Raw genomic sequence first — 25,597 nt, 5'->3', positions numbered from 1 at the left:
AGCAATGCAGCTCTCAGCCCCTCCTGTCGCTCATCCCTCTTCCCGTCACCACAGGCACCGCAGAATGTCAGGGGACAGGGCACAGAGGGGTGTCTCCACTCTTGGGGACCTTTGGCAGAGGTGAGGCTCTTAGTAGGTCCACGAGTTGACAGGATGGGACACATTTCACGGTTTCTGGGGCTAGGAATACATTTTCCAGGCAAAATTGGTCTCTGTTTTTTCTCGGGGATCCAGGTGCAGGGCAGCTTGGGGAGAAACAAGCTTTAGGCTTGTCCCAGAAATTGACAGCTTGCAGATAGCATGGCTTCTAGGACCGTCTCCCCCTCCCGCATTAGCCAAGATTCTTTTTATTTAGAGTGTTGAAAACTCAAAGCCATTTAAGAAAGAAAAGGAATTTATATAGCTGAGAAGTCTAGAGGCAGCTGGATCCAGACGCTTACACAATATTGCCCGGAACCTGTCTCTCTCCCCCTTTCTACTCTGCTTTCCCCATGGGCTGGCGTCTTTCTCAGACGGGCTATCCCCATGTGGTGCCCCCTGTAAGCTGGTGTTATACCTGCCTAGCAGCTTCTGTGGCCAGAGGGCATCTCTCGTCAGTAGTTCAGCAAAAGTCCCAGAGCTGGCGCTCCTTGGCTCAGTTTGGTCATAGGCTCATCCCTGAACCAGTCTCAACTCTGCCTGGGGGTGGGGGAGCAGCTCATTTGGAAACATGAGTGAAAGGCTCAGCGGGCGCTATGATGTGGTTACATAGCTCATATCTTGGATACTTTGGAAGGAGCCGAGTATCAAGCATTATTACAATTGAAATAAACATAGGAACTTGATTGTCTAAATTTTTCTTTTTGTGATTGGCCTCTGCCTTTTAACATGGCTTGAATATCTTCCCAAGTATAGCAGTTTTCCTTTTTAATGGTATTATCTATCCATTTTATCCAACAAGCGGGATTTTACTTTTGCTGTTCTGCTGAGAGAAGCTTCTCCAAGAAACGCGGGCTCCCGTGGGCGTCCCAGGTATGGATCCTGGCTTGGCCAGTCTGTATAAACAGCTGAAGGACAGACTGCCGAGAAGCTCATGAGTTTAGCTAGTCCGGGGTGCACTTGGGGTGGCCGAGGAACAGCAGAGAACGTGCCCAGGTACATGCGGTGGGAGGTGCCTCCTGGGTTTTGGCTCTGGTCCTGAAGAAAGCTCTCTTCGCGTCACCGTTGCTAGTGCTGTTCTCAGGGGCCTTGTGATCGCCCAGGGACCCGAGACCTGTGGAAGGGCAGCTCCGGGAGGACGGCCCCCGGAGAATGCACCAGCGGGGAAGCTGTCCTGGGTGATGACAGTGCCAGCCTGGCTCCTGGAAACCGGTTGCTCTCAGCCCCCGGATCTGCCCTCGAGCTGGCAGTGCTGCCGACGGAGGCTGAGTGCAGATCTCCGGACACGGGCGCGGGAGTCGGCAGGAAGCCTTGGACACAGCGGGCCGGGCGTGGTGGAGAGGAGGAGAACGTTCAGGGGGAGAAGCGGTGCTTCCCCCTAGCCCTGGAGAAAGGCCTGCAAGCAGGTGCCAGAGAGGCGGCTCTGGGCCCACCGGGCGCCCTCGGGCTAGCGGGCTCTGCCTGGGCGCCCGGCCATGGAGTACATCCTCTTCGTGCTGTACTTCTCCTTCTTTCTCTGTCTCTGCGCCCTGGTGTGCCTTTACTTTTCCGGCTGCCAGGAGATGACCTACAAGCATGAAGGTAAGTGGCCGCCTCTGGGCGACTGTTGCGGGTTCTGAAAAGGACGGCCCCGGCCGGCGGAGCCCCTGCGTGCGCCCATGGCTGTCGGAAGGGAAGGGACGTGGGGAGGCAGGAGCGAGGGGGCTCGGAGGCTGCAGTCCACGGAGCAGTGCGCCTTCAGTGCCTTTCCATCTGCTGAGAAAGAGCATCTCTGTACGTTCAAGGTGGAAACGCAGCAGACACATTTGTTTTCCATTTTTGTCCCAGCGCATCTTAAAAATTTGGATTGGTTTATAAAAGGGCGTGGGCAAGGCAGGACTCTGGGGGCAAAGAAGACCGAAATCTGGAGGAGTGAGCCCCCAGAAGGCGTGGGGTCGGGAGCTGAGGAAATTTCCTGGGAAATAAGGGGTTCCCCGGGGAATCCGAGAAAGGTGGACAGCTCTGGAAACCTGACAGTTGTCCCAGTGCTTGACTCTTTCTTAAAGAGCTGAGCGTTTGAGGAAACAGTGTTTTCTAGGTGATTCTGTCCTTCCTCAGGGAAGGGTGCTATTTCACATAGATTCTGAAAATGCGGCGTCAGGCGGAGGTCACAATGGCGTCAAAGAAGACAGACCCAGATTTTCACTCTAAGTGTGAAAATGTCCTTTTCTATCTTGCTTTTATTAACAAAGGCATAAATCTCTGTGGTGTATTTTGGCTTCCCGTACAATACCATCACTTTTAAAAAACTAACCCTTCGAGGAAACAAACCAATCCCACCCATACGTTGCACGAGGTTGGGGGTTTCTTCGGCCACCTGCTGCTGCTGGGGGAGTTGTGTGTGCCCGGGATCTGTGGAATCACCTCCTGTTGGGAGAGGGACATGATGGGAGTGTCCTTTTGTGCTTGATGCCCGTCAAAGCTGCGTCCTGCCTCCCGCACCGCAGCCTGCTTCCCTGAGTCTTGGTCTCCGGGTCCATATTGGACTTCCAGGGGCTCTGCTTGGGTCTGGGGAGAGGCTGTCGACAAAGGCAGCGCTACTCTAAATGCACGTCGGCAACATCTGTCCAGAATGCCCTGTGTTAGGGCTCGGTGACAGAGGACCTAAGTAGCCTTCCCGCGAGGTTTCAAGAAGCGGGTCATCCTGGGTAATGAGCACTGAGTCGTTAGCCCCCAGAATGGTCCAGGATACTGGCAGGGGGTGTTGCGTCCTAATGGTTTGGACAGAACGTGGTGGGATGGTTCCTGGAGCTCCGTCCGTATGCGTCCCTGCTGGCTGCCAGCTGACATGGCAGCAAACACAGTCCTGTCCCCAGAGGCCTCGCAATTAGCAGTGTTTACAAGAAATAAGGTTGGGTGAATGGCTGCACAGAAAGATGAGGAGCCTGGGGCACAGGAGGTGAGGTGCGTGTGTGCAGAAGAGCTTTGAGTGCTATACACCTGTTGCTCCTGGAGGTGCCGTCGTCACCATCAGGAAGTCACGGCCACTCACTGCTCCCTGGGAATCATCTGGAGAGTTTTTGATGCCTGAATTCAAGGGAGGTCTCTCTTCTGGAGAGGAGATTGGAGTATATATGACTGTCTCCAGCTTCTACTTGGAGAGAAGAAATCATTTGAAATCGACGGAGCCTAATAGGCCCCCACAGTTCTACCTGCTCAATTCACCTGGGGTTTCTTTTTTTTTTTTAAGATTTTATTTATTTATTCGACAGAGATAGAGACAGCCAGTGAGAGAGGGAACACAAGCAGGGGGAGTGGGAGAGGAAGAAGCAGGCTTCTCAGCAGAGGAGCCCAATGTGGGGCTCGATTCCAGGACCTTGGGATCATGCCCTGAGCCGAAGGCAGACACTTAACGACTGACCCACCCAGGCGCCCCTCACCTGGGGTTTCGACCAGGGGTTTGCCCAGCTGCTGTTGGCTATGTGAACAGGGGAAGGGCTGTCACGTGCAAGCCTAAAACTCTTTGTGGGCAAACAAGTTAGTTTAGCTCTGAGTTCATTAACAAAGACACATTCACGAATACGCATTTAAGAATCGGTATTTACTGAGTGTGCCAGGCTCTGGGCCACAGTGGGGAATACAAAAACCCAAATCTCACCCCTCATGAGCAAACCGCTGTCCTCCTGCGTGTCTCCAGCAGCACCTCTCCAGAAACGGTAGCTGTGCAAGAGGACAGAGCAGTCACTGTCTCCGTCTCCCTTCCTGATGGCTGAATTATTTCTTAATTACGGTATTAATTATGGTAGCAGCCAGGGTTCTCTTATATGTGGGCGCCTGAGAGGGCGGACATGGGCCAGCGTCAACAAGCAGAGTTGGGGGGGGTCCCCTCAACGTGCAGGGTGCGCCCTGAGCCCTCTGTGGGATGAAGGGTTGGGAGGGGGCTCTGGGAGGAGCCGGGTTCTGGAGGAACCAGGGGGGAGCCTGGGGCTTGGCTCTGGAATTAGTTGTGGAAAAGCATTCATCAGTTGTAAACACAAATAAAAATCCTTCTCTGGGGCTATTTTGGAGGGAAAAAAAGCCAATGTTCCTCAAACCCGGGAAGTTGATCTGGTGATTGTCAGTTAATGTCTGCAGCCCCCAAGGGGACAGAAGGTCCTTGTGGCGGAGAGGACGCCTGGTTTTAATCATGTTGTGTTCCCCAGGCCCCATCCAGCATCTGACTCATAGAAAGTGCTCAGCGAGTGTTTGCTGAATGAATGCAGGAATGTATGCGCGCATGGCTGAATGAAGCCCCATATATCATGGTATTTGGGGTGGGAGAAGTGCTGGGGAGGTTAACCAGGAAGCCGGCACATGGAGTGTCAAAATTGCCTCTGATTCTGAGTGATTGGTGCACGAGTGTCCCTTACACTATTCCTTCTAATTTTATAAGTGTTCCAAGTTTGCTGTAAGAAAAAGGTAAACAAAAATTGGCTTTTAGTGCAAGTCCAGTTGAGGACCTGGACCACACGTTCACCCAGTCAGTCAGAGCCCGAGGTCCATTGCTGGACCCTCTGCCCCTTTAGCCTTTCCCTGTGTCTGGTGTGTAGAACGAGACATCTCACATGGCCCCGCTGCCCCTCCTTAGTAGGACACGCATCCTGCCCATCGAGGGTCAGCATATTGGGTACAGCCCACACGTGACCTTGCTCTCCGGTGAGGTGGGGGTTCCATGTCTGATGGAGAAGGAAGCTGGTGCTCAGAGGGGTAAGTGGCTGCAGAAGGAGCCAGGGTCAGGCCAGTGTGTTGCTGCAGACCCCCCGCCCCCGCAACCCTTCCACCACCTTCGGTCACCTCCTCTCCCATCCAGTCCATCAGAAACACCACCAGCTGCCTTTTGGGATGCATTTGGGGCACAGATGTGTGTAGTGGCCCTTGTGCCCTGGGGGTGATGGGCTGGGGTGTGGGGGAGGGGCACTCCACAATTCTGAGTCCGTTCCTGATGTCATGCACCTTGCCTTAAATTTATAGAAGCATGTTGTGGAGACATTTTTTGGATTTGATGAGGAGTCTGTGGACTCGGAAACATTGTCAGAAACATCCTGCAACACAGACAGGACGGACAGGGCCCCAGCTACACCGGAGGAAGACTTGGACGATGTAAGCNACAGGACGGACAGGGCCCCAGCTACACCGGAGGAAGACTTGGACGATGTAAGCAACCCCATATCTGAGGTGCCATGGGGGTGCTTCCGGCACCTGACAGCTGCCCCTGCTACTCCCCTGTCTAAGCCTGCAGGGCCTGTGTCATCACAGCCGGTAGACCCGAGGACAGGTGGCCGGCACTGGGTGGGGCTCTGATACTGGCAAGAGGGGTGCTGGCAGCCTGTGGTGGTCCCTTCCTTTCCCCAGTGCTGATCTCACAGAGGAAATCTGTGGTCGCCTTGCTGTTAACTTTGCAATTACACTTGCTGCGTGGTAGGCTGTCCCTGGTCCCCCTGTGCACACGTGCACACACACAGACACGCGCACGCACACACAGGCACACACACGCACACACACAGGCGCACACATGCATGCATACATGCGCACACACGCACGCACACACCCAGGTGCATACACACACAGGCACACCACCTAGTGGAAGCAGCATGAACTGCTTTTTCATTAAGCTGAGGTCAGGCTGGAGAGAAACTGCATAGTGCTGGCAAGCGCAGAGCGTGGTAGAAACCACCGGAAGCCCTCTCCCACCGGGTCACCACCCAATCATTGTGCACATCCAGGGTCATGACCACGGCACTGAGTGAGCTGGCCTCATGAAGGTGCAAAGGGCAGCTTGGTCCTTACCCACGTGCCCACCCCCGCCCCCAACTGAATTCTTTTGGGAAACCCGAGTAAAACGTGGTCGTACCAGACACATGTGACCACCAGGACATACCAGGCAGCTTTGGGCACCAAACACGGTGTTCTGCAACCCCATCTCTTGTGAGCACACGGGACATCTCACGTGGACACACAGGGCATTTAATGTGATGGGTCCCCCATAACGGGTGGTTTCCACTTTTCACGACTGCAAGCGATGCATCAGTGCCCATCCTGTCCTGTACCTCTGTGTTCCTTGGGGGTTGTCTCCTTCAGAGAAGTCGCCCCAGTGAGAAGTGCTGGTGGGAGGGGCTGGCCCCTGGCCCTTGCCCTTTCTCCCTTGCCCATGACTCAAGGATCCCTGGGGTTCTGTGAATTCCTGGGAAGGGTGCCCATGATCGGGACGGCGTCTCCTCCGGCATCCTGTCACTCTAGGGCCCCGGTGACATCCCAGCAGTGACCGGCTCCTTAAGTAATTGCTGGCCACGCAGTGAGGGCTGGACGTGTGCTTCTGTCTCAGCGGAGGCCCGCGCCGGGAGCCACACCAAGTCACGTGCTTCCTTATGTCTTTCTTCTCCGTGACGCTAAGACAACAACCAGGGAGGAGGCCGACCTGAGGTTCTGCCAGCTGACCAGGGAGTACCAGGCCCTGCAGCGGGCCTATGCCCTGCTTCAGGAGCAGGTCGGGGGGACGCTGGATGCCGAGAGAGAGGCCCGGGTAAGTGTAGCAGGCCCACGGGCCACAAGGGGCTGGGTGGACCGCCGGGGTCTCTATGCCCTGCCTGTGACACTTGGAGGGGATTATGAGTGGTGTTGGGGGGCGCCTGACCTCAGAGGTGCTCTCTCTCCATCCTCAGCCAGACGGCGGGAGCTGCCAGAAGAAACGATACTGTCGTCTAGCACACATCATGTGTGCCGTCTGTTTGCAGGACTGCATTCAGACTTTAAGACTCAGTGGCGAAATCACAGACGTGGTGGCCTTGTAGACTTCCCCTCCTCCCCCTCCCAGGCTGAGAAAGCCCTGGAACACCCCCACAGAGCCCATGCAGGGACTGTCGTGGGGGGGGCAGGGGGAGTTCTCCCTCAAAGCACTCCGGTCCCTGCTGGCCACCCAGGTCTGGGCTGCGCCCGCCATTGTGCGGGGCTGAGCTCTGCCTTCCAGTAACATCCCCTCACAGGCCCTTACCCCACCTTCAGGAGTCCCGTAGACCAGCAGCTGCCTGCCCTCCCTTCTGCAAGGAATGGGACCCCCAGAGAGCACCCACTGCTGCCAGCACATTCCCCATTTCATCCCGCAGCAGCCCCTTGAGGTCGGCGATGGCGGCCGAGGCTGGGGGGAACGGAAGCGTTTTGTGCCACGGTAAAGGGTTCAGCCTATAACCTAGATAGGTCAGAGGAGATAAAGGGCTGGGCAGAATCGTGTGGTTTTTATTAGAAGTTTCATCTAGTTGCCGATGTTTAACAGTCAGGAGATTTCACATCATAGAAACCCAGGCTCCTGATCTCTCTCAGCAGCTCAGAACGCTCTCCACCTGGCAGCAGCCAGCTTTCCGTTCCGCGTGGTAGCAGCTTCGACTGCAGCGGGTGGAGATTTCCCCCGAGACGGGCTGTGTGCCACAGTCCTCACCGCCCCCTATTACCCCACACGCAGTGGGCTTCCCTGACTCACACACCTGCCTGCTCCTTGAGATATGTTGGCTTTCAGCCCTTACTGCAGACGACCAAAGGCCCACGAAACATGCCTGGTAGTGTTGATAAAGGCAACCACTGAATTGATCAGAAAGCTGTGGTGGGGAACCCTGACACGCCTGCCTTCTGGCCCACTCACCCCCTTGAAGACGCCGACCCCTGCTCCAGTCTCCTGTGTCATTATCTATAACATTGAGGGGGTTAGAACCATCGATGTCTCAAGACCTTAACATTCTTAAAAATTGCATATGTACAGCCGGGCAGGCCACCTTCGAGCCTGTGCGTGGATCTGCTTCCAAGGCCTGGTTATAGCACAGTCCTTGCTGCGCCTCTGTCATCCCTTCACGGTGACCCGCTCACTTATTGATCCTTTCTGTTCCAGACTCGGGAGCAGCTACAAGCTGACCTGCTGAGGTGTCAGGCCAAAATCGAAGACTTGGAGAAGTTACTGGTTGAGAAGGGACAGGTGAGCAGGAATGATCGTGTGGCTCTTCGTGTGTCTGTCCCCTCGTGGTGTCGCTGTGGCCTTAGTGCCAAGGGTGCCCCTCTCTCTGGGTCTGAGTTGTTTGCTCCAGAGACATTAGAGAAAAAACACCCAGACTGAACCGAGGTGAGAATATCCTAGCTCAGGTGCCTATTCGCAGAGTTTTAAAAAACCAAAACACATTATGAAATTCTAACTTGGTTTTTTTCTCTCTTGGCCAAGAGCGCAAAGGTAGGAGACAATTTGGAAAGCCACGTGGTGACCAAATTCCTTTTTGACTTGAATCTGAAGGAAAGCTGCCAATGTTTATCAGGGCTTCATTTTGAAAATGAACTGGCCCCTCAGCCCGCATGTCACGATTCCACACTGTGTGTGACTCTGTCGCGGGAAATCCTGGCCCTTGAGTTTCTCAGAGTCAAGTTGCCTCCATGCTCACATTCTCTGAGCGTGACAAGGCCGGGCTGACATCAAGACACAGTAGGCAGGCAAAGCCCAGACCCAGACCCGTGCCCTGGGTTGGGGGAGACCGTGGAGGGGGCTCTGGGTGGAGGTCCAGCCTCGCAGAGGGTAACATCCAAAGGCAGCGCTCACCTGGGGTCAGTGCGGGTCAGCCGTCCTCCCCATGGTAAGAGATAGCTGGAACTTCTCAGCAGCTTTACCATGGTGAGGCTTATTTCCTGCTCAGTACACTGCCTGTCCCTCCTGGAGGCAGGGGGTCGCCCACTCTGTGGGGTGACTCAGGGCTCCCACACTGGAGGCACAGAGAGCAGGAGAAGGCGGTTTGCTGCCTCCGCACCTTTCACCCAAACGGGGACTGGCTTGCCTGATGTGTTACGTGACCTGCACAACTAACATTGTCTCTTTTCCTCATCTTTACAACGGGGTAGTAATAGGACTTTGCACACTGGGGAAGCAGAAGTGGGGGGAAGGAAGCAGCCGGGGAAGAGTCCAGCTGGGTGAGAAGGCTGTTCTCAAACTCTGTTCTGCCTGCCACTCATCTCGGCCCCTCTTGCAGGCTGAGCTCACACGTCACCTGACCATTGTCTTCAACTAAGTTCTGCATCCCCACCTGAGGGTGCTCGGCCCTGTGTTTGTGGGCCAGTTCTGCCCTCAGCACCTGCTAAATGGAGGGGCCAGTTTGGGACAAAACAAATGGTCATTTGTTCAGGGAGCACCCACCAGAGCCCTGGCCCTATACCAAGTTTTGTGGTTGGTGTGCAGGGATGTGTCAGTTAGTTATCACTGTGTAACAAACCACCCCAAAACTTAGTTATTTAAAACAACACATTTTATTTGCTCACAACCCCGTGGGTCAGCAGTTTGGACTAAGCTCAGCTGTGTGGTTCTTCAGCTGGTCTCACCTGGGGTCATTCTAGAGGCTGCTTTGCTGATACATCAGCTCGGACTAGGTGGCCTGAAATGGCCTGTTTCTCCTGTCTGGGCATTGGCACCCACTGTTGGCCAGATCTCTCTTCGTGGTCTCTTATTCTCAAGGAAGCGAACCTGGCTTCTTTGCCTGGCGGTCTGGGGACAGGAAGAAAGGGCAGGCCTCAATGCACAAGTATGTTCCAAGCCTCAGCTCGAGTCCGATTTGCGAATATCCAGAAGCCAACGTGTGCCGCAGCCACACCCAGCTTCAGGGTTGGAGAAATAGCCATCCTGTCTTGTTGGGAGGAGCTGCAAAGTCATGTTGCAAAGGGTCATGTGCATGCAGCTGGGAGGGACAGCTGCAGACGGTCTGCTCCAGACAAAAAACGAGTGGAACACGGCTCTGTCCTTATGGCACTCATAGCCTTGTGGGGCCTACATGTGTCAACCAGGGACAACACAGGGTGATAAATGTTGATAGAAGGAAGCCCCGGAGGCCACCAGAGCTGAGAAAAGAGAAGGAAGTTCTTTCACTTATTCCTTTATCCATGTATCTGCCCTCCAGTATTTATTGAGCACCAGCTGTGTGCCAGGCCCTGTGCTAGGCACTGGGGGTTCCACGAGGCCTAGCGCCCTGTGCTCACGGGACGTCCCTGGATAGGACCCGACCAGGCAAAGAAACATGGTTAGGGCATCATGGGCAGTGGGACCAGAATGCACAGAAGTGCGTCCGCATGACAATGCCAGGTCCTTGGGTGTGGGGCATACCCTTGGGGTGTGGCCTGGGTGCTGGCCCACGGGCCATGGTGAGCAAACCTGAGCGGGTCTGCAGGGCTGATTTGGTCCCTCTGCAGCTGCCTTCCCGTCCAGGACACTCACAGCGCGAACTCCACGGGCTCTCGGAGCGTGAGGCATGGGGAAAGGGTGCCCCGCAAACCTGCCGACTCTCTCTTTTGGGTGTAACGGTTTAGAGGGACCATGAAGTCTTTCCAGTGGCTGTCCCTTTCTCTGACCTTTCCATAGAGAGTTTTCTATTGCTTTCTGGTCACTGACACCGCCTTGGCTCCTTAGTCTGTTTGCGTTGAGGAGTGTGAACATATTTAGTGCTTTTTCTTAGGATTCCAAGTGGGTGGAAGAGAAGCAGCTGCTCATCAGAACAAACCAAGACTTGCTGGAAAAGGTAGGTGGGCATGAATCCCTTCACACCCCCTTAGAGAATCACTGAGCCCAGACGGTCAGGGCCCTCCGAGGCCCACGGAGGCACCCCAGTCCTGACCGGCTCGCAGAGGAGGGACCGCTCCCTTACCTTGAGTCAGAGCCCGATTCCTGGGGCTTCCCAGCCATTGGTCCTGGTTCTGTCCTCTGGCACGAGGCCTGCGGAGCTGGTTTAGGCCACCCTGCAGACACAGTGAGGGCTGCCTGCCCTCCTTCCATCCTCCCACCTCTGCCATTGCTTGGGATTCCACAGCCCTTCTCCTCCCACCAGGGGGGACCAGTCCATGGGCAGGCCTTCAGGGCATCATGGTCTGGAGGCCATGGCGCTGGCAAAGCTGAGCCTGTCTTCCTTCTGTGGTCATGGAACTTTCTAGACCTCTCTTGAGACAGCCTGGGGAGTAGATTTAATGCTTTGGGACAAGACCTTAGCTTTTTTTTTTTTTTTCTTATTTGTGCACAATTCAGAGTTGTTCTGTTTTAGTAAATTGACTGAGTTATCCAGCCATCACCACAATGCGGTTCTAGAACATTTTCAGCTTCCCATAAAGGTCCCTTGTGCCCATTCGTAGTCCCTCCCTGTCTCCCACCCCTCAGCCCCTAGCAACCTCCAGTGTACTTTCTGTCCAGACCCTCCATGCTAGTGGAACCAGACAGACCTAGGTGAGGCCTTAGTCTTGGAGCATCCTAGAATGCCCGCCCTGGATGAGCCCAGCCTTGCCCTCTTGGGAGGGGGCTTGGTCCAGCCCCAGCTCTGTCCCTGACCAGCTGTGTGGCCGCTCACTGCCCTGTGTTTCATTTGGAGCACTGGGACGGGACCTGTCACCGCCCTGCAGGTCAAGCCCGTGCGTTGGGAGAGATTCTGTGCCCTTGGTCCTGCTCACTAAATTCAAGGAGCCATGGAGAAAGCACACTGTTTGTAAATGTCCCCTGGGGTGCAGCTCCCCATCAGTGGAGAACCCCCCGTGGTTCTCCAGGCAGGAGGAGGGAGAGGCGAAGGTGGCTGTGCCTCACGGAAGAGCTCGATAGGGAGGCGCGCCTTCTCCCAGTCAGTCCTGGTTGCAGCCAGAGGAGGGGAGACAGCTTTGTGCTCCTCAGACAGAAACTGAGGCATGGAGCCATTAGGGTGCTTGTCTAGGGTCTCCCAGTGGGTGTCGGACCAGACAGCCCACCTTCCCAGATGGACTTGTGCCTTCAGGAGAGTGGCTTCTGCTAAGCCTTCTCCTGAGCCCTCTGGCTGGGTGGACAGCAGCATGGGCCTTCCCGCTGTGGTCTGTCCCACTCTGGCTGGTGGGGCGGGGGTGCTCGCCCTGGCGGCGGCGGAGGGGGGGCCGGAGACAACATGCAAAAAGAACACACACAGGCTTTGGGATCAGAAGTGCCCATGATGTGCTCCTACCTCCCTCACATTTGACCTCAGGAAGGGACTTAGCAGCTCTGTGACTCAGTTTCCCCATCATTTATTAGTCAGCAAGTCTATAAGGAGCCCCTCTTCTGGGCCAGGCCCTGGGCCACAGGGATGAAGCAGGCACCGTCCCCATCCGCACCGTCTGCACTGAGCAGGCAGCGTCTCCCATGGCCCCCGCGGAGACGGCGGTCCTCCCGCCCGCTAACCCACCGCTGGTCTGCTCTAGATTTACAGGCTGGAAATGGAAGAGAACCAGCTGAAGAACGAAATGCAAGACGCGAAGGACCAGAACGAGCTGCTAGAGTTCCGAGTGCTGGAGCTCGAAGTAAGAGACTCTATCTGTTGTGCGCTCTCAAACGGAGCAGACCTTCTCTTTGAGCCCAAACTGAAATTCATGTAAAACCTCCCAGATGTCCTCCAGCATGTGTAAAGGGACGTGGTAGAGTTGTTTTCTTTTCTTTTCTTTTTCTTTTCCTTTTTCTTTTTTTTAAATCTGTATGTTCAGAATAATTTCACTGCCTTAATATGTTCTGGAGAGAATGCTCACCGAAGTCTTTGGACATGTACCAGAGCTAATCTATTTATTGCCTACGGCTTGTTTTGCACTTAATAAAATAATTTGTTTTTGCAATATTTTGCCTTTTTTATTTGTGTTTCATTTCCATAACTACTTCTTTCCTGCATGCATAGTCACCTGGTATGCGTTCTGCAAACCCAGACAGAAGGACTGTTGCAATGAATAACACACCTTTTTAAGTGACCTTGCATGCAGGGAATCTCTCCTTTTGAAAGAGCAGGATCCAACCTAGCCCACAACTGACTTTGTAGTGTGTTTACTGCTAGTTTGGCCCATTTTCTATTTGCCGAGGTAAACACAGGTAAGTAAGCCAGCAGGGGAAGGGAGGTAATTTGCACAGGCATTTAAGAAAACCCATACGGTTGTTCCAACTCCCCGGCCAGCGAACGCAGGCCTGGGTGTCACACAAGGTTGCACTGGACTGAAAACTTACTGTTTGTAACTCAACCTGCAACTCAAAACTGCTATTAGCACGGAGGGAGACTGAATGCTGTTCACGGGTAGCAATCACGTTCCAGACCTTCAGTGACGTCCCCAGTGCAGAGCTGAATCCAGCGTTAAGAATAGTGATGGTTTTGCTGCTTCCCACTGAAACCTGGCCCTGGTGCCTAGCATTGTATTGCAACCATGTTACGTCATACTCCTTTTTGTTTGTTTGTTGCCATTTAAAAACCATCCACATTTTAAACATCACCTGAGGTTGTGACTCGTTTGTCTGAGCACCTGTTTGTCTGAGCACCTGAGCGGCCCCTCTCCCTCCGCTGAAGCCTTTGCATGCACAGATCCCCAAGGAAAAGCCAGCACCCTTGCAACACTGGTGTCCCTCCCGTTCTGTTTCCTCCTCCTGGCTTCTGTTAAGGTTGTTTGCACCAGAACTTACCATCTTGTCCTTTGTCATGTTGGCATGGACCTTGGCCTGAATGTCTCCAAACCAAGTGTTAAACCGTGCAACTCAACTCTTGCTTGAGCGTGAACGGGGTCTTCCATTCACACAGCAGGAGCCAGAAGCCATGTGAGATCACTGTTCACACTTCGGCCAGCGAGGAAGCCTTTCCCAGGGCTTTGTCGCACATCTTTCTCAGATTTCCATGAGCATTTCTCAGTGTGCTAGACTTTTCTTTAAGTGTCTCCACCATTCTTCAGAACCATTAGAAACCAATTTTCTGACTTTTGTTTGTATAAAATAAGAGCTTTCTGTTGTCACGTTTTCTACGGAAGCTCCATTTAAGTATTGTAGGTAGGAAGGCATCCATAGAATGGAACCACTGTGAATTTTGGTCTTCTTGGCTAATAAAAGAAATAAACTTTCCTCCCTGAACTGCTTCAAATCAGGTTAGCCAGGCTGGGCTTTGGGGAAGTAAATTGAATGAAGGCCCCCCTCCTCCCCCTCCCTATTCATCTTATCCTAGAGCATCTGGGTAGGTCTCACCATCCAAGGTAGTGCTCATTTGGTTACATTTCTTCGTTGAGTGACTAAAGAGACCCATGGGTGCTGTCACTAGATTCTGCAGGAATGGTCCAAAGCAAGCTTACTCATCTTACTGTGATTTTGAGAAAATAAAAGCAGTTTGATTTAAAGGTATAATTTGGAAAGGTCTTCTCTGCTGGCCTTCCCATAAAGCCAGCCTGTCCGTTGCTCAAGTTTTAAAGGCAGATCTATATAATATATCCTTGTAATTACTTGGGCTTCTCCTGTCCTTTTTAAAAACATGTCACTTTATGTCTGATTAATAAGCACTTCTTCTGGGAAAATGCTTGGTTTTCCTTCTTTGGTAATTGAGATTTGACTATCAATCTAAGGCAGGGATAGAATGATCACTGGTGTGTTAGTGCGATTCAAAAAAAAATTGTGAATGAAGTCAGCAGATTATTTTGGGGAAAAAATGTGGATTGGGGGTTTGTGTCCTGGTCCTGCCACCCCATAGCTCGTGACTGGACTTGCCCCCCCCCCAAGCCTCCCTGTCTACGAAATGAAAGCGATAATGCCTGCCTCATGGGGTTGTGAGGATTCAATGAGAGAACGATGTGCCACAGGGCACAGGGGACACTACATGGCTGGTGGCTATGTTGTCATTGAAATTTCACGCACTGGTTCTTAACAAGTACCCAATGATGATCTGTGGCTTCCTGGGTTTCCATCTCGCAGCAGGTGAACACATGACATCTTGTTAACCGTTTCTTCCTAGCTGAGTAGGTAAGAAGTAGACACATGTCCGCAGGAGATCCAGTGCGCTGCAGAGGCGGGACCACGGCGTGCGCCTTCGCGGACCAGAAGATGGTAGTCTGAATGTGCGCCTTTTAGTAACGCCTTTGCCAACTGGAATGCCTTGGTTTTTGCTGCGTAACATGGGAAAATGGCAAGTGGTAAATAATCCAATAAAGTTCTGTTTTTAAACCAAATCTTTTCTCCAGGAGAGAGAGCGGAGGTCGCCAGCATTTAACCTCCAAATCACCACCTTCCCCGAGAACAACAGCAGCGCTCTCCAGCTGTTCTGTCACCAGGAAGGAGTTAAGGTAGCGTGCTTGGGGGGTGCCTCCGCTAAACCGACCGCCAGGGGCCCGCTTGAATGCCAGGCTCAGCCGTAAAGGGGGATTGTGCCTTTGTGCCAGACATAGGATCGATTTGAATGAGATGGCCCAGCCCCCCGCCATATTTTGTAAGTCAGAGTTCATTTTCAGAGGGTCACCAAGTGTCACTCTATTTGCACCCATGTTAAAAGAGCAGAGCCGTGGGACATAGCTTTGAGGGCACACCCCAGCTTGGCCACTTCCCAGCTCCGGGCTGCGAGCTCTCCGAGCCGCATGCTCGCGTGTGCGAGGTCTGAAAGGCAGCACCCACCCCGAGACGTGACGTGACGTGACGTGGGTGTGACGTCAGCGCAGCGCTGCGCACCGCGGCCTCGCGCAGTGAGTGAGTGGGCGGGAGACGAGGCTGCGGGCTGGGGTCCTTCTGACCCTCGCGACTCCTCAAGCCCTTCTGGAAAGCTCCGCGGTTGAGTGGCAGGCACTCTGCCTTCTCTCCCTCGACCCCGAAGGAGCTGCCGGGAGCGCTTGGCCCTGCGGCGTGCGCCCAGAGAGGGACGGACCAGGCCGAGGCCGAAGCCGCGGCGCTAGAGACCGGTGTGCACGGGCTGGGCAGCTCCCGCAAAATGAACGTTGGAAATCTTTTCCAGGATGTGAATATTTCTGAACTTATGAAGAAGCTAGATATCCTTGGCGATAACGGGGTAACTATGCCGGTCGGCTTCTGCTCGCGCGCTCTTGTCTCCACCTGGGTGTGCTCTGTGTGCCTTTCCTTTCGGTTTGGTTTCTTCCTAACTGAAGAGATCTGACACCTGCAGTGTAAGGCTTCTGTTTGGCCGGGCCCCCGCGGGGTGGGCGGGCCGCACTGTCACGGGTGGATCGCGCTATCGCGGGTGGATCACGCTGTCACGGGCGGGGTCGCGCAGTCAGGGGCGGGTCACGCTGTCACAGGGGGGTCGCGGTGTCACTGGGGGGTGGGGGGGCTTCCCGACTTAGCTTCTGGATTTAGCGCCTCCCTCGCTCCTGCGAGTGATGAGAGCGCGCACAAACGGTCACCCAGGGGGAGAGCGGGATCTCCAAAGATTTCCGAAAGCAGAACGTGGTATTTTTGCCCTCTTAAAAGATTGGCTCGAACAGCCCCTATCTCCAAGTGTCTTGGCCCCAGAGAGGACACGGCTGCCTTTGAACGCCGGCCCCTTTAAAAAGTGGGGGCCTAGCCCGGGGGTCGCCTCCGGAGGGGCGTCAAAGCCGGTCAGCTCTGACTGTCTGCACGGGGATGTGGGGTCCAGTGCAAAACGCCCTTCCCCCATTTTTGTGTTTTAGAATTTGAGAAACGAAGAACAGGTTGCAATAATCCAAGCTGGAACTGTGCTTGCCCTGTGTGAAAAGGTAGAGCCCTGCGGCACTTGTGTCCGTGCACCGTGTCTGAGCTTCCCAGCGCCACACAGGAACCTGCGCACTGGGGTCTCGCTTGGCTCTGGGGCATGCGCTCCCTCGTCTGCGTCTGCATGTGCACGCGCATGCTGTTTCTTCCCGGCCCCAAGTCGCCCCCGCTCCCCCTAGAGAGCTTAGCGCAGGAGCAAAGGGAAACCCCGTTGGAGGAAAGCATCCGCAACACTGGGGTGGGTTTCCTACCAGGCTTCCCCCATGCCTATTTTATAAACATAGTCAAAATCGTCCTTGACTTCCAGTTTTTAACTCGGCCTCCTACGCTTCCACCCCGCCGCCTTCTGCCCCGCGGTTAAACCGGAAGCTAATCGTTCTCAGCGGCTAGATTTTCCCTTTCCATTTCCCCCTATTTATCGTTATGCAGCGGTGAATATCTCTACCCGTAGATTCCTACCTACCTTTTGTAACACTTCCACAGGATAGATTCTAGGGGTGGAATCAACTGGGACAACTGGTAGGGAGGTTTTTCAGAGATTTAATATCGTCACACCTGAGTGTGACTACATTGCTGGTTCCACGTTCCACGTGGCGTGTCCCCGCTAAGGAGCCCCACCAGTTCCAGAGGCTGAGGCCACATGATGTTGTGTTTCTGTTTGCATTGATTTGAGTGCTGGTGATACGGGCATTTTCTTCCTTCTTTGTGAATTGTAATAACATTTCTTTTGACAATTTCCATTGGGTTTGTTTGTTATTCATTGGTTCATTCATTGAGTAATTCATTCATCTACTCATACATTCATTCAATACGTGTTTGTCCTAAGTACGGTGTTTCTTACTGACTTCTTCCTGTGCTTTACATATTAAGATAATAACTTTTGCTGTATTTGGTAAAAATACGTTCCTGGTTTGTTTACCTTTTACATTTGTTTAGGATATTTTAGGCACACATAACTTTTATGCAGCCCCATCTAGAGAGCTTTTCCATTCAAAGTGCAGGAGCTAAACTTTAAAATACTATTTTAATAACAATGAGGTCTCAGTGGACTTAATGAAGATTCTTCCCAGAATTTTTGGAAGGGCATTGAAAATAAAAATAGTTTCCTTCCCTGGGCTCTTGTCCTTCCTCTCTAATCACGGGAAGGCCACAGAGTGGTGGTAACAGACTTAGGCAAAGCCTTGCCTGAGGTCACACAGGAGTAAGTCACTTCCCAAGTCCCTTCACCTGGCTGAGCCTATGTCCTCAGGTGGACAGGGGGGTGATGCTGACTCACACCTGGCTGGCTGCTGGGCCCATTAGGGACAGGTGACCATACAGGGTTAGGCACATGGTACTCCTTCAGTAAACATCCCTCACACCAGCATATCCGCACGTCCTATGCAGTGCTCCGGGGAGTGTTACATAAAGTGCCACAATCTGCACAACTCACTTTAGTGTCCCTCGCTCCCTGGAGGATGTGGTGATGTCAGGCCCAACAGTTCCTTCCTCATCCCCTGGGAGGCCCCTCTGGGTGGACTCCACGCCCACCACCTGGGGCTTCTGCAGATTGGTCTCTGGCTCACTCTGAGCCACTGAACAGAGAACTGCAAACCTGGCAGGGTTGGTGTCGGGACTCCAGGACGCGGCATTTTTAAGCAGCACCAAACATTGTTACTGGGCACGTAGGGCAAAGGGGTTTGGCTAGTGATGGTGGACAGTGACCAAGAGCAGGAACCCATCCGTGACTTGGGTGGCTGGTTTGGAAGGGGGCTGGGCAGCAGGCCTGGGGGCCTCCCTTTCTCCAAACTCAGAGTCTGTTGGAGGGCCACACACTGTAGGAAGTTCCCAGCCTCGCTGAGAGTAGCCCCTTACGAGCTGTTTCCTTCTCCCACGCAGGCCCTCCCTGATACACTCCTCCCCACAGCCCGGCAAATAGTGAGTGTCTAGACCTGCAGCCTTGGACCCCCCCACCTCAGATCGGTAGGGCTCCCGTTCCTCTCAGCAACCGTGCAAGATGAGTGATGCGCCCCCTTCATGTCCCCGCCTGCCCTGCAGCAACTCTCTGCTTTGACCCTGTGACACCCCCCCTCCACCTTTCACCAGCCAACTGGGTGCAAGCGAGAGGGGCCCACCTGTCCACGTGGGACAGTCCTTGGAGACTGGACTCAGACCAGTATTTTCCCATTTTCTCAGATTGGGTCTAGGAGACCCCAGCCCTGCCATAGGTCTTTGACTAAAGATCCCGTAGGTTTGGGAATTGCCGTATGTCTCGCTAGAGGGAGTGGCCCCAAGAGGAAAGGTGGGTCTGCAGGACCAGCTAGGAGCCCTGACAGGACCCCCGGGGAGACAGACTGCCCAGTTTGCCTGGGACTGAGGGCTTCCTGGGACGTGGGGATGTCCGTGCTGGAATGGGGACAGTCCTCAGCAAGCACACCTAAGTTGGCCACCCTGGAGCTCATGAGCTGGCAGCGGGATCAGAGGCCCCCTCCCAAATGCACGTGGTTTTAAAAATTGCCACTCGGTGTCAGCATCTGACCAAACTGAGGGCAACTTCAGTTTTCTCTTTGGAGGCACAATGCCGCTTTTGTAGCGTATGAGTGAAGTGCAGCTCTAATTAGGAATGTCACATGGTGCTTCTGGATGACCTTGCCGGGGCATCTGGCTCCGGGGGCTTGTCTTGCTCCTACTTGCCTGGGGAAGCCCTGTTCCTTCTAGAAGGTTAGCAGAGTCCAAGGTCAAGGTCATGTCTTGTCCTCACCCCACCCCATGCCCTCTGCACGCAGCACATGCCCAGCAGAGAAGCTTGAACGTAGGCTGTCTGAAGGTTTACAGGTGATCATGAATCACACCTCTTCTTTTTTTAAAATTTTATTTATTTATTTTTGGAGAGAGAGAGGGGAGGGGAGGGACGGGGGCGGGAGAGAGAGAGAGAATCCCAAGCGGGCTCCACCCCAGCTGCAGAGCCCAGTGCAGGGCTCCATCCCACAACCCCAAGATCACGACCTGAGCTAAAATCAAGAGTCTAATGCCTAACTGACTGAGCCACCCCGGCACCCCCAGTCACAGCTCTTTATGAAGCTCCTTCAAGTTCAAAACCAATTGAGAAACAGTCAAAACCAATCAGACAGAAGGCAGTTTTAAAAAATTTTTGTGTTCTCACTCATAATAATAGATTAGTGAATTCAGCTTAGGCCTGTGGCCACAGTCAAGCTTTCCAGTAGTTGGGTCTTGAGACCCTCTCAAAGGGAGCGTTGGGTCTTGGAGGAGAGAGGGCCCCGCCCCCCAGTTCTGGGGCTCAGGGCTCTGCACTTGTGGGCAGAGACCTAGCTTCCTACAGAATGTCCTCCTCCCTGCACCCCTGTAGGCTGATTCACTTCTCCCCTGAAGGTTTGGGGGAGGGCAGGTGTCCCCATACCCCTCCCTCCTGGAAGGTGGTACGGAGCCGCTCACTGTTAGAGCGTAGCCTATTGGCTATGTGCTGGACTCTCTTTGATATAGAATTTGTGACCTCTCGTACCCGGGATGCTCATGGCCAGTGTTTTCTGCCCTCATTTTGCTCTTTCAGTTGCTGAGAAGCACTTGTCAAGTTTTTTATTTTTATGCATAACATGCATGTCAAATCTTTTTCTTAACAGTAGGAAGAGACTGAACACCATAGTCTATAAAACCTATCCTAAGAGCAGCTTGATGTAATGATTCAAAACTGGATTTTGATTTTTTTCCGTTTAAATTTTATTCATTTTAGGACTGCTTACATTGGGATATTAAAAATGAAGTGTTTTTCATATCCCGCCAAAAATATGCTTGTCTATTTTTGAGACATTGCGCATCCTCTCAATAACGTCTAACGAAATGCTTTATTTTGGGCACCTGCTTCTGCTGCTGGCTCTGGGGGGTCCACTCTGGGCGCCAAGCTCACTTTGATGTTGGGGGAAGCCTGTGTGGTCACAGTTCTATCTAGTCTTGTTCCCTCCTTGGAGCCAGCACACCCCCTCCCAGACCACCGCACTCTCACGTCTGCTCTCCTTTAGCAAATGTTTGTTGGGCACATGCTTCATCCCGGGCCTGTGCCGGGTAAGGAAGTGTAACAGAACATGTCTGATATGGTCCCCACCTTGGGGCTTCTGTGGGAGAGAAACCGACAACAGCAATCCCTCAGGTGAGTGCTGTGAGAACCACTCATAGGATGACATAGGGATCCTGGAGGACCCCTGACCCCATGGACATAGGAAGCAGGGCAGGCTTCCTGGAGGAGGTGACAGCTAACTTGGCCTGAAGGCTGAGTAGGTGTTAGCTTGGTGAAGGCCTGGGGCTGAGGCCAGGGGTGGGAGAGATGGTGATGTTCCAGGCAGGGAGAGCAGGCTTGGCTTGGGGGCCAGCTGTTGTCAGGAGTGATGGGAAGTCCCTGAGGGCTTTAAGCAGAAACAGGTTTTTTGGAGGACATACGGGCTTGAAAGCAGAAAGGGCTTTGGGTCCAGACGGGAAACTGGAGGGGTGGTGGCAGTGGTGTTTGAAACAGGAGGAGGTGAAACCAATGTAGGGAAAGGGGAAGGGAAGGAGAAATCAAGGCTGCTCCCCGCTTCCTGGTTTGGGGCTCTTCCCAACAGAGGGACCTGGGAGGGTCCCTTTCTTGAATTGGGGCTCTTCCCCAACAGAGGGACCAGGGAGGCTAGGGAGTCATCAGAGGGAGATGTGGTGGGGCTGTCTGGGCTGCAGGGGGACACTGCAGAGAGCAGAGGGAGCACAGGGGCAAACAGAATCCCCAGGGGGGCAAGGAGCGAGGGGAGGAAGCGCAGGGCAGTGCTCCAAGGGGAGGGTAAGTCTCAGCAGGAGAGGAGAAGGAAAGCCAGGAGGGAGCTGAGCCTGTCCTGGCAGCTGAGTGAGGCTGGGAGGCCAGGAAGGCGGTGTGGTCCCCGGGCTGGAGGCAAGGACGCTGTCCATTGTGTTGAGTGTACACATTCATACACTTTGTCAAACATGGACACACCCCTGCCTTCAGACACCCCCACCAAAGCCCCCACAGGTCTCCCCACCAGCCCATCTCTTAAGTGGGCTCCTCATAAAGTCATACCTACATACCTGCATCCTGAGAACCAGCTGCCACCTCCTGCTCACCACCAGCCCAGACCCAAGAAGAGGCAGACTGTCCGTTACCTGCCCTTGGCAGGTGCTCGCTCTCCTGCTTCAGACCCATGCCCTGGGACTCCGCACACCCCTCCCTCCACGGGGCACCCGGGCTCAGGGGTGCAGCTGCGGAGGCACGGTTTTGCAGGCCGGGTTCGTAATCCCCATTGCCCATCTGTGTGACCTTGGACAAGTGACTTCACTAGGCATCCGTGTCTTCACCTATAAAACGCGTGATGCTGTCTCTGCCGTGGGGTGGGCGTGAAGGACTGGGGGAGGTCCCCGGCACGAAGCCACCCTTGCAGCACTCAGCAGTAGACCTCAGTGACACTCAGCCACGCAACTGCAGAACCCCCGGACGCAGACAAGGGCCCACTGTGCATGGAGTCAGGCCCCCACAGCTTGCACACTGACTCCCTCCTGGACACGCAGGCTCAATTGGACACACATACCCATGCCCATGCATAGGTACACACACACACACACACACACACACACACACAGACACACACGCACGGATATCCATGACCCAGTCGATCCCTGAGCAAACACCCGTCAAAGCCGAACACCTGTACAGACAATGAAATTCTGTTTTGAGGGCTGCCCTGGGACGGGCCGAGGAGGCCAGGAGCCTCGTTGAGAAGGAGGCCCCCTGCACACGCGACTTTGGTGGAAGATTGCCCGGCTGGCACGGGTTCTCATCTGACGGCCCTCTGTCCCTGCTGTTTTCCAGTGGCTGAAGCAAATAGAGGGAACTGAAGCAGCTCTGACCCAGAAGATGTTGGACCTGGAGAGAGAAAAGGTAAAAGACTCAGGCCTCTGGGAGGCAGGAGGGTGGAAAGGGTGCCGACAGCTCCCTTCCCAGGAAGGACTCCCATGTATTTTTTTAAAGATTTTATTTATTTATTTGAGAGAGAGAGAGTGAGTGCACAAGCAGGGCAGGGCACAGGGAGAGGGAGAGAGAAACTCTCAAGCAGACTTCATGCCCAGCACAGAGCCTGACATGGGGCTCGATCTCACAACCCTGAGATCACAAGCTGAGCCAAAATCAAGAGTCGGATGTCACCCAGGCGCCCCCTTGCTTGTATTTTTGTATGCATTTATTTGCATGCATTTCTGAATTTTGTGTTTGCCCTAATGGCTGTTCCAGGTAATTGTCATCCATTTGTTTAGCCTTTCACTCACTCGGTTGTTCATTTAATACCTATTTTTGGAGCCTCTGTTATCCCAGGCGCCGTGCCAGGATTAGTGGTCCCTCCAGTAAGGAACATGTGGGGTCCCTGCTTTGGGGAGCTGGCTCACAAGCCTATGGGGACGTGTGCTCATGAGCCAAGAGCCGCGGTGCAGCCTGGGGACGTTAGGAGCAGCACGTGGGTGATGCCGAGACACTTGGCCCAGTGGCTCCGGAGACACACAGCTGCCCCCCCCCTTTGCTGGCCTCCTTAACGGCCATGAGAGTTTGGGAAAGACACACTGGCCCTTCATTTTTCCTCATTGCTAAGTGGGAGGTTCCAAGTTCCACCTTGCTGGGCTGTAGGGATGAGAGGCGTGAGACACACAGCCCATTTTGCACCTTGCTTGGAGCGTACGGGTCCCCGATGAGAGGTGGTGGTTATTCACCAGAGGGCTTTGGCTGTAGGGGGTTCCGTTGTGCCCAGCCTGGGGGATGTCAGAGAGGGCTGCCAAGAAGAAATGGGTCTTGAGCCTTCAAAGACCAATTCAAGTTTTGCAAGTAGACATGAAGAGGTGGAAACAGAAGGTAGAAGTAATCGCTTACAGCCTGGGAGCACGCATGGTGTGAGAGGGCCCTGGCTTAGAGTCTAGCCCGTCCTCGGCCACCAGGATACTGTGGCATCTAGGCCAAGGCACTGGTCTTCTCTGGTCTGGTTTCCTTGTCTGTGAAGTCAAGCGCCTGCAGAAGAGGGGATCTCACCTGGGAACCTTCCAATCAGTAGTAGAGATTTGCATTCTGGATAGACCATGTGTGCAGGGACCGAAAGAGGAGGGGAGGAGGCACACAGCAGTGAGACTGGTCAGGATGTGGGGGATGCTGTCGTGGGGGGAGGAAGAGCTGCATCTGAGAATGGTTGAGATGGTCTTCAGAGGCCACCAGGACGTGACAAGAGGAACTGAGAAGGATTCCTGCTTGGGCACCTGGTTGGAGGGGCGGGACAGGCTGGATCACAGCTCCTGGGCCTGCAAGGCGGGAGATTCATGCAGGGGGGAGAGCAGAGCAGACCATCACCTCCCTTCTCACCTGAGCCTCTGGTGGGTCCCCAGCTTGGTGGGACCGTCGCTTTCTAGCCGAGGTGAGTAGGTGGGCTCCGAAGAGCCTTGTGGGGACGGGTTCTCGTGAACTTGATCTTGGGGGGCCCCCTCTTTTTCAGGACCTGTTCAGCAGGCAGAAGGGCTATCTGGAGGAGGAGCTGGACTACAGGAAGGAAGCCCTCGACCAGGCTTACCTGGTAGGACCGGAAGTGGGTTGGTCGCTTTGGCTTGTTAGACTCGACCTCAGAGGCTGTGTTTTCTTCAGGGCTGACACCATGTTTAGGGGCCCCACCAGTGCCACGTGGGTGACATCAAAATGCCCTGTCTGTGTTCTGACTGGAATGACCGTACAGAGCAATTGTCCCTTTTTTCCAAATCAGTCATGATTTTCCAAAATACTCACTTAGCGGGATGGTTTCTTTAGGTGTGCATATTCCATTCTAGCAGTCGTTTGAGATGAGTGGGAAGAAACTGTCTTTCTTATGTGTTTGTTACACTTGAATATTTATTTATGCATGAAACCCCAAAGCAAGTTTTCCTGCGAACAGGGACGGCGGGGGGGCAGTCAGCAAGGAGCACAGAGGCAGAGCAAAGAGAGCAGAGGCCGGTGATCATCAGAACAAAAATCACTTGATGCCCTATTGTGTTTGGGTCACAGAATTTGTCCTGGGCTTCCTGCTGATTAGCTTAAAATGGGATCACATGGCATGTGGTTTTGAGGACCTGCCCAGCAGCGAGTGAGACAGGGAGATAATACGGGCCCCACCAGGTGTCCCCACGGCACAAAGAAGGGAGAGTTCAGTGTCCCTTCTTGCAGGAAGAAACAGTGGGATACCCAGAGTCTCGAGTAAGTCTTTGCCCAGTCATTTGTAGTTAAGATCATTTTACGAAATGGTGCATTCCCAAGAAATGCAGAGTCCACAACTGAAAAATGACTTTCAAGCCCTCATTTCCATGAGCATGTCCAGGAAGACAGAGAGCCAGTAGCCCGGGCATGAGGGCTGGCCCACCTCCCTGGGACCCTTGCCCCTTGGTGTCCGGGCTCTGAGGCCTGAATGCCGAGGACGGGGAGCCAGAGAGGTCATAGGTCCAGGGATTGAGCCTCACTGGGACGGGGCATTTTCCCTTCTAGAGCTTACTTCTGGGCACACAATATTATCACGGTGTGGAGGACAGTTGAAAATAGAAATATCTCCTCCTTCTCAGGGAGGGATGCTCACACTCAACCGTTCCCTTGCTGGTTTTGCTTCAACTCTGCCCCCTGCCTTGGTCCTTTTGAGAGCGGCTTTCCCGCACCACACACCATCTGTTGCGTGGCACTGCCTCCCTAGCATTTCCTAGAAAGCTCCAAGGAACATGATTTCAGGAGATTGATAGGCACTGAAGCCAATGGAACAAGTTTGGAAAACTCTGAAGGGCTTCTTGGGCCCTTAATGTGTTGAAAGTGGAAGGGTGGGCCGGGGCTCTGAGAGGAACATAATAAGCAAGCACTTGGCCAAGCTCACTGGATCACGGGCCGACTTTTCAAGGGTCCTGCGGCAGGACTAGTGATTTCCAACACAATTTGGAAAAGCTAGGTGTCCATGCTTTGCTGTCTAAGTACTGTCCACAGAAAGGCCC

General features: G+C 53.8%; 1 protein-coding gene across 5 annotated transcripts in view; it reads left to right on the top strand.

The window, feature by feature from the left end:
• JAKMIP1 (janus kinase and microtubule interacting protein 1) overlaps positions 1-25,597 on the top strand; it is a 129,465-nt gene that overhangs the window by 90,472 nt on the left and 13,396 nt on the right. For 4 of the 5 annotated variants that reach the window (XM_034672148.1, XM_034672147.1, XM_034672149.1 and 1 more), the window contains 5 exons: positions 5,128-5,256; positions 6,548-6,676; positions 8,030-8,113; positions 10,617-10,679; positions 12,346-12,752. In XM_034672148.1, the coding sequence (XP_034528039.1) occupies positions 5,128-5,256; positions 6,548-6,676; positions 8,030-8,113; positions 10,617-10,679; positions 12,346-12,519 (579 nt within the window). In that variant the 3' untranslated portion in view covers positions 12,520-12,752. Of the gene's footprint in view, positions 1-5,127; positions 5,257-6,547; positions 6,677-8,029; positions 8,114-10,616; positions 10,680-12,345; positions 12,753-15,108; positions 15,211-15,869; positions 15,924-16,542; positions 16,609-22,442; positions 22,512-24,096; positions 24,175-25,597 lie in introns of those variants that run through there. The other variant, XM_034672150.1, reaches the window with a different exon arrangement.

Source organism: Ailuropoda melanoleuca, chromosome 11, assembly GCF_002007445.2.
Source record: "Ailuropoda melanoleuca isolate Jingjing chromosome 11, ASM200744v2, whole genome shotgun sequence".
NCBI lineage: Eukaryota > Metazoa > Chordata > Mammalia > Carnivora > Ursidae > Ailuropoda > Ailuropoda melanoleuca.
Note: the sequence above shows the minus strand (reverse complement) of the source record. Positions and strands in the feature narration are given on the sequence as shown.